This window comes from Canis lupus, chromosome 31 (assembly GCF_048164855.1).
Source record: "Canis lupus baileyi chromosome 31, mCanLup2.hap1, whole genome shotgun sequence".
NCBI classification, from domain to species: domain Eukaryota; kingdom Metazoa; phylum Chordata; class Mammalia; order Carnivora; family Canidae; genus Canis; species Canis lupus.
The window spans coordinates 6,431,648-6,446,109 of record NC_132868.1 but is presented as its reverse complement, the minus strand read 5'-3'; the positions used below and the strand labels follow the sequence as shown (position 1 = coordinate 6,446,109).

At 40.7% G+C, this 14,462-nt stretch overlaps 1 protein-coding gene across 14 annotated transcripts in view; it reads right to left on the bottom strand.

The window, feature by feature from the left end:
- SEMA5A (semaphorin 5A) overlaps positions 1-14,462 on the bottom strand; it is a 475,568-nt gene that overhangs the window by 229,151 nt on the left and 231,955 nt on the right. For all 14 annotated transcript variants that reach the window (XM_072807361.1, XM_072807363.1, XM_072807354.1 and 11 more), the window contains one exon: positions 13,401-13,446. In XM_072807361.1, the coding sequence (XP_072663462.1) occupies positions 13,401-13,446 (46 nt within the window). The remainder of the gene's footprint in view (positions 1-13,400; positions 13,447-14,462) is intronic.

Here is a 14,462-nt window from a genome sequence, read left to right as displayed (position 1 = left end):
ATGAACATTTATCCAGCAAAATATCCCATTCATGAGACAAATAACTTGTTAGGGAAAAATAGAATAAGCATCATTGAAAATTGATGTATTGTGAGCTATAAATAAAACCTAAGAAATCACACGCAAATATAAACTATAGTCCTTATGTTCCACCCACATTTGTTGCTTTTGCTTTTTTTATACTCAAAATTGTTCCAAGTTTGTTTTATATTTGGAGCACCATTTACTTGTATACTTATTATTTATCTTGGTTTCCCCATAGAATTTCTAATTACATTTCCACTTTTCCTTTTGTTAAAAATAATCTTCATATAATTAACCACTTTTCAGTTGTTAACCTTGTGATTTGAATTAAAATGATCTGCTTTCTTCTTAAAGGCATTTTCATGGAACCCTCTAATTCCATTTTGCATAATTTCTGATGAGTTGTATATGTGAGACCTCATACTTTTATTTCTGTGAATTCCTCTGAATTCTGTTGTTTTTTTTTCCCATGGCAGCCTCCTAATGCCTTATGAATATAATATCATGTTGATATTATTTTCTAACTGAAATTAAACATGCACTTAATTTATATAGAAATTTACAGGAGCTAAAATAAAAGACTCAAGTAAGCCCTCTATGTTGTGTCCCATACACTGCTCAAGGTAAGAGCTTTCAACTCTTTTATGGCCTATTTGACATTTATCTCCACATCTCTAAATAATATAATTTTACTGTTGTTTCTTAATATTGTTTTTCAGCTGAAAATACCACTTACTGGCTCCTTTTTCAAACTATCCCTCTTCCCCCATCAATACATATAACTCCTCGTGTCCCTATTTGCTCAATATTGTTTTATCGTAATTCTGCTTGGATCTTCGGCATTTACATATTTATGACTTGTCAATACTATTCACAGATGTGCCATAAAGTAAGAAATGTTTTTCAAAACAATTCTGTTTTTCTTGGAGTTAATAATGGTCTTGTCTTAGTTTTTTTCAGGCTGCTATAACATAATACCATAAACTGAGTAGTTTATAAAACACAGAAACATTTCTCACACTTCTGGAGGCTGGAAAGTCCAAGATCAAGGCGCCCGCACATTTGGTGTCTGATGGGGGGGAATGGTCTGCTTCCTGGTTCACACATATTGCTTTTCTCTATAACCTCACATGGGGGAAGAGGTGTCTCTGTTTTTGTTTTACAAGGGTACTAATCTCATTCATGAGGGCTCTCTCCTCATGACCTACGCATCTCCCAAAGACCTCATGTTCAAACCCCATCCTACTGAGGGTTAACTTCTTTTTATTTTTTTTTTAAGATTTTTATTTATTTATTTGACAGAGAGAGTGAGAAACAGAGAGACAGAGTGCACACAGCAAGGGGAACAGCAGGCAGAGAGAGAAGGAAAAGCAGGACCCCAGTTGAGCAGGGAGCCAGATGCGGGGCTCAATCCCAGAACCCTGGGATCATGACCTGAGCAGAAGTTAGACGTCAACCAACTGAGCCACCCAGACACCCCTTCTCCAGATACATTCTAACACCCCAAGTATTCCATTATAGTTCTGCCAGGAGGATACCTTCTGACACTGTCCCACCTACTCCAACCTGACCCCAAATGATGATTAAAAATTTCCAGCAAAGAACCTTATGAGGTCTTTGGACTTCAATTCATACACACCTATACCTATCTCGTTATTAAGTAGACCCCTTCTCTAGCAAATATCTGAGTGGGAAACTTGCCTCTGTGCCTTACAGAAAACACGTACACAATCATTGAGTATCTATCCCTCAAAATTGAAAATAGGGTTGAACTTCAAGATTTAAATTGGGCAATCAACCCACATAAAGTCACAGCAAAGACTGTATCCTTCAAGAGGCAAGTCCCTAGGGCAGTAAGAACTGATGCACACAGATGAAATATTGGACCTAATGAGAAAGTAACATATCAACTCTAAAAGGTTAGCTATTAAAGAATAGCAAAAGGAGACTTGATAAACATACATTAAACAAAGGCAGTGCCTATCACGCCTCTACCCATACTTATTCTTTTCTTTTTAAAGATTTTTATTTATTTATTCATGAGAGACACAGAGAGAGAGGCAGAGACATAGGAAGAGGGAAAAGCAGGCTCCCTGCATGGAGCTTGATGTGGGACTCGATCTCAGAACCCCAGGATCATGACCTGAACTGAAGCCAGACACTCAACCACTGAGCCACCCAGGTGTTCCTACCCACACTTAATCTATCCAACTCCATCACATAAATTCAGGATGACAAAGTGCTCCTAACTGAAGAATCACCCAATCAGGAGATTCAGTACAGGCACTGTTGAGAATGGCAGGTCATTGGGACTCACATGTTTTTCATTTATATTTCTCCCTTGCTGTTCATTTTCACTCAGCCCCAGGTCACTGAATACCTAATTTCTTACACAAATAAGAAATCCTTTACTTCCCTCTGAAACAAAGGGTTCTTCTGGTGTGTTGACTTATCTATATGTGTCAGCATTGGGGGATGAGGCACATGAATAAGGAAACTGAAAGCAGGGCAGGGAATCTAAGCAGGCCCATCATTCAGCAGTGGTGTCAGGTGCTGGGGCCACTTTCTGAAATAGAAGTAGAAATGCATTTTAGATAAATGAAATGGACCCCTCCGTTTATCTAGCAGCCTGCCATTGCCATACAGTATTTGCTGCTGGCTCACAGAATCTTCCTGACTTTATTTCATGAGACTAAAGGATACACGCAACTAAGAAAAAATATTCACACATCTTCAATTTTGTTGCTGATGCATAAATTATTCAGAAATGGATAGGGGGAAATCATTAAAGACCAAGGCATGGACAACACAAGAGAATGCATTCAGTAATCAGGTATGTATTACCTTCTCTTTTCAAAGACATACAAATCGTTTGCTTCTTTGGTGGCAGTGGCTGGTGCCTCTGCACATAAGGGCTAGAACATGAGGACAAGCCTAAGTAAAATATGCAAACATACTGAGTAGTACACATCACAGTGGGCGCTCCTGGTATCTTACCTGGTTCTCCTTTCAGAACAGTGGCCCTTCCACTGCTGCTGTGAGAGCTGTCCAATACTGGCTCACAACTGTTGCCTTCTTAGCTGCTGAGAGCGGCCTTGTTAGGAGACTATGTTTCCACACCTCTCCAAACATGAAAATCAGTAGCTAACGATTGAAAGAGAAGTGGAAGTTGAAGATAAATCATCATCTCTCTGGCCTCAAAGGTGACCAACTGAGATTCTATCCAGGCTCCAGAATTCTCTTGGGACACTAGACTCCAGCTGAGAGCAAATCCCTGCCTACTTCCATTCTCTATTCCCCTCACTCTTCCCTGCTGAGCACATGCCCTCAATAAAACACAAGTATACAAATTCCTGTCTCTGACTTCCAGGAAACCCAACCTAAAATCCAGATATAACTTATCATTATAAATTAACAACTACATTCACTGGAAACCGCTGTCCACCATAGATGTCATGGCAGTCAGTACCAATGAGTAGAATAAAGTGACATATTGGTTAATGATAAAGAGACAGTCCTCTGGATACCAACATATCCAGATCTAAATCTTAGCTCGGTCACATGCCAGCTAGGTAGAGTTAGTTAAATCACACAAACTCTTTAAACCTCAACTCCTCCTCAATAAAATATTAAAAATAATATAATGTCAATCTTGGTGATGTTGAGAGGATGAAAGTCAAGACAGACAATGCATGTGAAGAACTCAGTACAAAGTAAGGGTACAGTGAGCGCCACCTGCTATTGCTATTGCTCTTGTCACCATGATTTTATAGCATTTGGGTCATTGTAGTTGACTCAAATAAACACAATGCCAAGTTTCCAATTGTAGGAGTTTCCCTTAAGGAAAAGGAATCCAGGAGTCATTTAAGCAATGACAGAAGAAAGAGAAAGTAGAAGGATGGTGCACATTGAGATGTTAATGCTGAAAGGGACTGCAGGGATACTCCACTCTTCTTCTTGGCTCTCCTCTCCAAAAGGCACCGTGGAGAAAACTGAGGTCCAAAGAGGCTAAGTGGTTTATTCAAAGTCTCTCACCTTTTTATTTACAAAAATGTTAGAAGCATGAATCAATCTGTTTGGGTGGTAGCAGAAAATTAGAATGGCAGTGGTGGGGAGGGGAGTGTGGAGAACAGGGAGTAGTAAGGGCATCTCTAGGGCCTAGACTTGTTTTCCCTAGCACTGTCTAGGAGAAAATGCTAGAGTCTGCCACTGGCCTAATGTACCCAGTTTTCTGCTTCTTCCTGGGAAAGCAAACTATACTTCCCACCACCACCACCCTTGCAGTGGATGGAGGCCATGGGACTGAGTTATGCCCACTGGAACATGGGCAGAGGGAGGTGTGCCACTACCTGGCATGGCCCATATGCTCTCCTTTGCATAGTTTCCATTTTTTCTTCCATGCTGTCCCTGCAGATGTGGGTAGAAGATGGGGTACATAATGCAGAACATCCTGGGCTCTTGGATGGCAGCATAGAACAGGGCCCCCACAGCCTCTGTGCTGGCCTGTCATGCAAGTGAGTAATAAGGCTGTGTGTGTGTGTGTCTTCAGCCACTGAGTATACAGGACTGTCTACTGACAGCAGTTAGCTCAATCTCACTGAGACTCTGAAACTAGTAAAATCCTAGATGTCATTATAAAATACACATAAACAACTACAAGTCCTCCAGGAAATTATGAGAAAAGGAAAGTAAAGGTGTTTGAATACATGGGTAGATCAATAGCACTTGACAGGGAATGTTCACCAAAGGTTCAGAATCTGGGGCGAAGGTCTCCAAATACTTAGTTTCTCAGCTCAGAGGTCAAGGCGTCCTGGGACCAAGTAAGGCATTACACATGGACTCAAATGAACACAGCAACCAAATACTACCTGAAAAACTAAAACAAAAGAAAACAAATTACACTGCCTTATATTGTATTCACTCATTCTTTTTTTTTTTTTTAATTTTTTTTTTTTATTTATTTCTGATAGTCACAGAGAGAGAGAGAGAGAGAGAGGCAGAGACATAGGCAGAGGGAGAAGCAGGCTCCATGCACCGGGAGCCTGACGTGGGATTCGATCCTGGGTCTCCAGGATCGCGCCCTGGGCTAAAGGCAGGCGCCAAACCGCTGCGCCACCCAGGGATCCCGTATTCACTCATTCATTCAAGAAACACTCACGGAAAATTTGCTATGTACCAGGTCCCATAACAAATCTCTTCTTAAAGGATCACTTGGTAACTAGTTTTGGCTTTGTTGGCAGGACAGTCTCTGCGACAATTGGTTAACCCTGCTCTACAGCAGAAAGAGACAATATATAAGATACATAGGTGTGTCTGTGCTCCAAAAAAATTCATGAACTATAATCCCAGGCAAGCAACATCAAATGAATGAGCATGGTCATGTTCCAAGAAAACTTTAACTATGAGACACAAGCCCTGGTTTGCAGATAGGTTTTTTTCTTTTCTTTATTCATGAGAGAGAGGCAGAGACACAGGCAGAGGGAGAAGCAGACTCCCTGCAGGGAGCCCGATGTGGGACTCGATCCCAGGATCCCGGGGTCACGCCCTGAGCAAGAGGCAGGTGCTTAACCACTGAGTCTCCCGGGCACCCCTGAAGAAAGGTTTTAATAATAATGATCTCTGTGATTCCCTCTATTTCTACAATACCATGATTTTAGGAACATGTTTGATAAAGAAAGGTAAAAATAAAGTTTAGAATTACAATACATGAGGACTACATTAGAGATTGGTCTCTCCTTATCCTTATATCATATAAAATTTGATTTAAAAATTAGTCTTTATGAATACCATTTGAATAGTTATCCAGAATTAAGTAATATATCATTCTTTAAATTATATAAAAGAACTCCAACAGAGGGTAGTTACCTGATATTGTTACCACCACCCATCAGAGAGGTTCTGATATTATTGACTGAACTGATTTTTAAATGCAATCGCATATTGACAAAAGGAAGCCATCTAAACTCAAGAATTTCAGCAGCGTCTTTAGAAACAGACACTAAAATTTCATACATGCTTTTGGTTAAGCATATGAAGAAATCGAAAGAGAAAAGTTCCTTAAGCACATCAAAGATCTCACAGATTTAATCAAGGAAGCTTAACATCACAGACTAGAAAAGCACCTTCTTCAGAGCACGTGGGAGTGAGGCAGCGATGATTTAACACAGGGTTTCAACCTCGGTGCTGCTACCACACTGAGCCAGGATAGTCTTTGTGGGGTGGGGAGAGGCTGCCTTGTGCATTGTAAGATGCCCGTAGCAGCCCCCATCTGTGGTGAAAACCAGAGGCTCCCAGCAGGTTAAACAGCCCCCAGTTGAGAAGCCCCAGTTTAGAAACTGTCTTGAGTTGAAACTGAACTCAAACCTAAAGATTCAGGAAACAAAGTCAACATTTACCCTAACTGCCAAGAGAAATCTCTACCAATATTGACCACGTTGTCAGAATCTTAACAGTTTTTAACTCACAAATCGTGGAGAGGCAGGTGGCAAATTGGAACACAAATTTCAATTTTTCTGCTCATTCCGGCAGTTCTAAGTGAGAAGTAGGCTGCGAATTCCTTTTCCTCAGTAACAAAACAATATAAAAATGGATTTTGAGCAATTTCCCAAAAAAATATTAGAAAGATAGGGAGGCTAAATGAACTGCAGTTGCTTTGTGTTCTTAGGACACTGCTCAGGGAGTGTCTACCTCGGGCCATCCGAGGTACGATCCCAGATGGGCAAATGTTGTCAATTAATCTTGAGGCCAGCTGCATTTTTATATTTTTCAAAAAGCTTCTTTGTTCTTGCAAAATAACTGCTGTGATCAAGGCAAGAAGAAAAGCGATATTGAAGAGTTGAATCTGTTATCATGACAACAAGTAGGAGAGACGCATAATGGTGACCGGCCACGTCTTCTATCACTATGCCTGATTGGTTTCCCGGATGCCATGGCTAAATTTCAGCACTTGGGGGCCACGAGCAAACTCATCACAGCCTCTGAGTGGAAAAATGCCTCATAAAGGATAGCACATCCTATCTGATAGCACAATCAGATTATCACAAGCACAATAAATCTGATTCTCTAGCCACCGATAAAAAACAGGTTTTATTTCCTTAAATTAAAGCAACTCTTGATCTCTCACTCTAATACATAAGGTATGCCTGTTTGAAAATCATAACAAATATTCTGAGTACAGGCATTTTACCTCGTGGTGTATTTATATGTGCATAGTTTTGTGGTGATGCCAAGAGATTTTCCTCAAACAGATCACGTTCACTCAGGGTAACAGAGGAATTGTGCCCCAACCCGATCCCAGCTCAAATCTTTACTGCTTCAGAAAACCTCCCAGTGGTGTCTCACCTTTGCTTGAGAGGCAAAGGGAAAGAGAATTCTCTCTTTTTTTTAAAGATTTTATTTATTTATTCATGAGAGACAGAGAGAGAGAGGGGCAGAAACATAGGCAGAGGGAGAAGCAGGCTCTGCTGGGAGCCTGGGAGCCCGATGCGGGACTCAATCCCGGGACCAAAGGACCACGACCTGAGCCAAAGGGAGACGCTCAACCCCTGAACCACCCAGGTGCCCTGGGGAAAGAGAATTCTGATTCAGGGTTCTGTTGACTCCGGTTTCAGAATGCTTTCAGCATCGGGCTTGCCAGGCAATCTGAGTTTTCCTATTCTGAGGCCACCCCACCAAAGTCTATTTTTCCCACCAGTGAATTTGGGCATAGCTCCACAAGCCGAGTCACAAGGCGTGACCATGTTTGCACGGACAATGTGCTTGGACTCCCATGTGTAATGCTGGCTCCACCACTCTGGCAGGAGTAGGACCAGGCCTCTCCCCTTCCCGTCTCACCAAACAACATAAACTGGGATCACCACTGTGGGGACCTCAGGAAGGGGAGAGGGACAGGGTGTTCACTGTACTCCTGTTCTGGCCAGGAGCTGTACTGGCTGCTCTCCATAAAACAGCACCGTGAATTCAGGGAACATTGATGGGGGACAGTCTCTAAAATTCTCTATCAATCACTTGGTAGGAGGAGCAAAAGGAACACTAATCAGCATCTTCTTTCTTGTTACTGATCCTAAAACCCTGTCAAAGCGGGAGATGAACTTGGGGCAGAGGAAAAGTGTAGAGCAATACTGAGCACACAGGTGATTGGTGTGTCAGAAAGGAACGAGTCAGCCAGCAGTTATCTGTTTCATCCTAGAATCACGCTTTGGGGCAAAGGGATGTACGCACATGTTCCTGGATGCTTCTTTCCACAAGGGTTTAGCATTGCTCTAGTTTCTGGGTTGTGTTCCTTCCCTTCTCTTGAACTTCTTGAACTTCACCTATAACCCCACTAATGAGAAATTTAAAAAGTTAAAGAATGAACCTATTACTCAAAATCAAGGGATTAAAGCAGACATTTGTCTTGAGTCTACCACTTGCCAGGTAACCTAATGATCCACTCCTACCCAACATCAACAAGACAGCAAGAGAACACTCCTCACGACACAGAGACAACTTCCAGGTGATACAATAGGGACTCATCAGAAATAGAGGCCATGAGCCTGTGAAATGATCAGAGGGTCACCGGTCCAAATTGATTCGGGATGAGTTACAAAGAGGAGGTAACTCAGGATCAGCAGCCTTTGGGACTTTCAGGGACTCCAGATCGGTAGCCTTTCCTAGATTAAGATGATGATGGGGTTAAAGTGTTTATTAAGGAGGACAAACAGCAAGAGCAAATATGCCTGACATTGGGCAAGAGCCTCCAGGCTAGGAATCTACAAGCAGCTTGACATGACAGACAAGGTGGAGGCGCCTAAAGGTGATGGAGAGGGACACGAACAAGACACACAGCCACCAGGAAGCAGACCCGCTGTCATGAAGAGGAGGGCAAGATCAAATGAAGCCTTGCCTAGTGGGAAAAAAGGGCCATTGTAGATTCTCAATTCTGATTCTTTCCACTTTGCTGCAAGTTGTTTTTCCCTCATCTCAGGCCCCTTATTCTCTCATGTTTAAACATTCATTTTTTATCTTTAGTGAGAAAAGGAAGGAAACAATTAGTAGCCTGAGATATTCAAATTAATCCAGCTGATCCTAATAGAAAATAACATTTCTATGCCGTAACTGAATGCATTCAAGTCATAAGTGCTTCTGCACACACTCTCTTGAACAGCATGGTCCAACTGAGGAGCACTTGCCATGCTGAGCTCCTGAATGGTGGTCAGTCTGACATTGTGAGTCAGACTGAAAAATCTGTAAAATTTACCGGAAACATATGTATTAATCATAAGAGGACAATTGTCACTTGATGGTGAAAAAAATCTGAAAAATACTGTAAAATCCACACTAGATTTTATAGATTTAGTGCAAAAAAAAAAAAGAAAAAGAAAAGAAAAGAAAGGAAAAGAAAGAAAAGAAAAGAAAAGAAAGAGAAGAAAAGAAAAGAAAAGAAAAGAAAAGAAAAGAAAAAAGAAAAGAAAAGAAGAAAAAAGAAAAGGAAAAGAAAAGAAAAAAAGAAAAGAAAAGAAAAGAAAAGAGAAGAGAAGAAAAGAAAAAAAGAAAAGAAAAGAAAGAAAAGAAAAGAGAAGAGAAGAAAAGAAAAAAAGAAAAGAAAAGAAAGAAAAGAAAAGAAAAGAAAAGAAAAGAAAAGAAAAGAAAAGAAAAGAAAAGAAAAGAAAAGAAAAGTAACATCTCATTCATTTCTGGTAATGAGTTCATCTTGAAATGATATTTTTGATGCAATGAGTTAAGACCAATATATTATTAAAAATAACTCCCGTTTCTTTGTACTGGTTTCAATGTGGCCACCAGCTTCAATAAACTACCCATGAGGCTCACATTATGTTTTATTGGACAGCACCGTTCATAACACAAGTACAACCCTGTCCTTATTGGCATGCCTCCCTTTTTGGTCACTCTTGGAAAGAGTCATTTAGATTAGAATAAATTATTCATAGAAATCAATAAGACTGCTTTACTGAAGACATGTAAGAAAGAACAGTCTGTAGGGAAAAACTGCCAACTCTCTCTCTCTCCACACTGAGTCAACAATAGACTACCAAGCAGCACACACAACCACAAAATGTGTTAAGAGGAGAATTGCACTCTTTTGCACCAACAACACAGCAACATCTGACAGTTGTCACCAGGGCTGGGTGGTCAAAGCCACCATTCAGAAAGTCACGGTCTCCTTGCTGGGTCCTCTGCGAGTAAGACTGTGCTCTCTCACCAGGAGGTGATGGTGATGGGTTTTCCACAGTTCCATCAATAACATAAACTTGATTTCCACCAAAAGGCAACCACAACAATGGGAACCAACTATGGGAAAAGCAATTTGGTTTCCTCATCCCCATTCCCCCAGCAATAGTGTACACAGGTCAACGGCAAACACATGGTCCCATTCTTTGCATCTCTTTATTTTGAAATAACTTAAAGAAAAGTTGCAAGAAAAACATAATGGACTATCTTAAATTCTTCACCTAAATTCTTAGATTTCCCCATTAATTATTTTATCACATTTGCTTTATCATTGATTGTCTCTATGGGCATGAATTACCATTTTTTCAATGATTTCAGAATAAGTTAAATGATCCCCTTTACCCCGACTTATCTCAGTAGATTTCTCCAAAGAACAAGATCATTCTCCTACATGATCACATCACAGTTATCAAAATCAGAAAATTAATACACTTCTATGACCTCAGCTACAGACATTAAAATTTTGTCAATTGTCCCAATAGCATCCATAATTTAAAAAAAAAAATTCTGTTTCAAGATACAAGTTGGACCCAGTGTATCATTTGATTGCCATGACATTTTTTTCTCCTTGATGAGAGACTAGTTCTTCTTTCTTGTTATGCCTTTCATGGCCTAGTGAGTTTTGAAGAGCAGAGGCCAATTTTTTATATAATGCCCTTCAGTTTTGGTCTATGTGATGGTTTCTCCTGACAAACTGGTTATAATATGTAGTCCGAATATCAAGGAAATCCTGTGTCCTTCTCCATACATGGAATAAGGACACGTTTTCTGGCTCTTTGTCCCACCATGGGGCCTTTGAGTACTCGGCTATGGTGTGAGACTGCCTGGGTTTCTTCACCATCAAGTGACAATTGTCCTCTTATGATTAATACATATGTTTCCGGTAAATACTTTGAGGCTATATAAATATCTTGTCATCATCTGAGTCTCATCCATAGATTTCACAGCCGTTGATCATTTGTGCCTGAATCAATTTTTAGTATCGTGGTTGCCAAATATTAATTTTGTAATTAAGTCATTTATTCAGTATTTGTCAGCCGGCATTTGACAGAAGAAGAATGGGCCCTCTGCCTCATCGGAATACCCAGTTATTTCGATGTTAGTATATCGTCCTCATTGATTCTTAGTTTATTCAACGTGTTATGATCTGATACCATCATTATTTGTTTTAGCAATCACATTGTCCCAGATTTCTTTACTGAGCCCACTTCCAGCTGCCTCCTGGGTACTTCTGACCTGCACTCAACATGCTTTGAATATGTCCTTAATTTCTGAAACAACAAGATCCTCCAGGCTTCTCTGGGACTTTTATTGCCCAGGCCCTGGAACCAGCTACTTCTCCAAGAAATTTGGTTCTTTTTAGTGGAGAATTAAATTTAGAAACCAAGCACTGTAGGGGCGCCTGGGTGGCTTAGTCGGTTAAGCTTCTGCCTTCTGCTCAGGTCATGATCCCAGGATCTTGGGATCCAGCCACAAGGGGCTCCTTGCTCAGCAGGGGGTCTGCTTCTCCCTCTCCCCCTGCCCCTCCCCGCACCCTGCTCTTGGGCTCTTTTTCAAATAATTAATGAAATCTTAAAAAAAAAAAGAAGAAGCCAAGAATTATACACTAAATGTGCTCATTGCTACTAGGACACCAATGCTTCCAGACCCTCTCAGCCAAGACAACTAAAAGACGAGAAAATGAGTATGTACCCACAAATGTGTCTATGCACTCCACTTTCCTACACACACACTGCGGCAGACAATCTAGTATACCGTGAGAATCAAAACAAGCATAATATATAGTTCCGAACTATCTCAAGATCTATACATTTCATAATGATTATTGAAAATCAGAGTTTTAAAATACAGTATTTTGGTTAAACTGATCATTCTGATTTCTTACTAATACATTCATGATTTTACCAACAAATCAATTCATTTAAAAGACTTACATCCTAAATTGCAGTGGCAAGACCATTAATTCACTGACAGTGGGATGAAATGATTATGATAAGTCATTATTTATCACTATCACTTTTAAAAACAAAACCAATTAACATTTGTTGAGAAATCACTATGCCTTCTCCCTTTTGCACACCTTCATTTAATTTTAGCTGTGACAGCATGAGGATAGTAGGGCCTTGTGGCCATTTCCCAGATGAGGAAACTCAAAGTTTCTGGGATGCTTGAAGCTATATCCCAAAACTAGGTCTACAGATCCTCAAAGCCCTTGCTTTTTACCAAAATTAGCTTTGGCTTATTTTGAAGCCCTGGTGAATAAAAGGTCTAATATTAAACACTTGCTCTAAAGTTTCCTGGATACTTGCAAATACCAGCATTATGTAGAGAAGAAACTAACATAAACTTCTCTCCACTACTTCTTAGAGCTCTAGTACACGAGGGTAACATTAAAATTGGTTGAAGAACTTGTCCCAAGCTGCACACCACCCAAGAGTCCTGGCATATGCCACTGGGAGTTCCAGATGCTCGGCAAGGAAGATATTCATGTCCTAACTCTTGCCTTGTCCAAGGAGACCCTGGTTACCAGACAATTCTAAAACCCTGGAGGGCAAAGTGGGCTTTTGTGACTCACATCTGCCACTAAAATAAATATCCTATTCAGGCAGAAGGATCTCAGACTCCTTCTTCAAACTATGTAACCGGAAGTAAGTAAACTGCATTTTTACCTATCATCACTTATTCTTTGCTATATGTGGCTTTTAACCATCATATTTATATTTACTTCATTATAAATAATAAGGAGGAAACAAAGATCTTTTTCTAAAGAAATTGACTTTTACAAAAATTGATGGCTGAAGGCAGCAAACTAAATAATCAATTATTCTAACGAGCAAGAAAAGGTGCTCCCAGACATTGAGGGGGTGTCCTTTGAATTGTCTATTGTTTGATGAAGACTAAATCAGGATGATGCCCATGAAAGGAAGGGAGGCCGCACAGTAAGAGGAAGGGGCCAATGAGGAATATCAGCAGGTGATGACCCATGTCAAGCAGGGCAGCCAAGAGTCCTGCAGCCTGGCCTGCTGGGGAAATGAGCCCCCGCTCAGTCATGATTACTACCTTTGCACGCATCTGTCTTCATACCCTCAAACAGTAAGCTAATTGGGGCTGGAAATGAAAGCTTGAGAAAGATAAATTGCACCTACCTGGATCAGAGACAAATCCTCAAGCTGTAACCTGAAGAGGTAGTTTCTACAAAATACAAAAAGAGAGGAGTTTTATTTTTAATAGACTTAGAATATTACAGGTCATTAAAATTATGAGAATAAGGGAAAACAAAGTAATGATGATTTTTGGCTTCCAAAGCATCCTCTGGCTAAGAATGTATTTTCTTTGCACCTCAGAGTTCAGAGAGGCATTCATTATGTCAACAGGTATACATGTGGGATTGGCAAGAAAGTCAGGGAATGGTGTGTGTGTGTGTGTGTGTGTGACACTAAGGTAAGTCTCAATTATTAACTGACACTCTTGATCTACTTGGAATGGACCAAAGGACACAGGCAATGGATTCTGCATCCGAGTTGAAATAAGACAATGCAAAACCTTTCTTCATGAGTCTTCATTCTTACAGATCACCTACATTCACCATGATTTACAATTACAGCACGTCCAGCTTCTGAATTCAACCACAGTCTGAGTATTAGAGTGTTCTCTCCTGTTGGATGGATTCGGTGTAAGTTTAGAAGCAGAAACTTGTTGGGCTGCCAGCAAAGGTTTGAAAAAGTCCCCTCTGGCTGGCCAAGTGTGAAACAAGAAATCAGAGAAAAGGAAACTATCTGTTTTCAACAATGACAGTGAAGAACAATGAAATATGCAGTCAAGATCAGCATAATGGGGGGGAACACAAATATCCATCACAATTAGGCTTTGGACTTGACCGCTATAACTTTCAGAAACAAATTGGCCTCCCTCCTGGGAGATGCTCTGGCCTCTGACTCAAATCACAAATGCCACCCTAACATCATGCAGATGAGGAGCTGGTGTGACCAGAGCCACATGCCAGGGACCATGGAGGAGAAGGTTAGACCGGATGCAAACAGTAACTGCTGGAGACCCGGCGTACATAACAGAGAGCAGACCCTATGAATGCATGAGTGTGGGAAGGATCTCTAAGAAGCTGTGGTTTTGTATCATGGGCTGCCCCAGGATTATTTCCATGGCACTGAGAGTAAAGAAAGTTTCCCAACCACCCAGATGCTAAAGTAGAT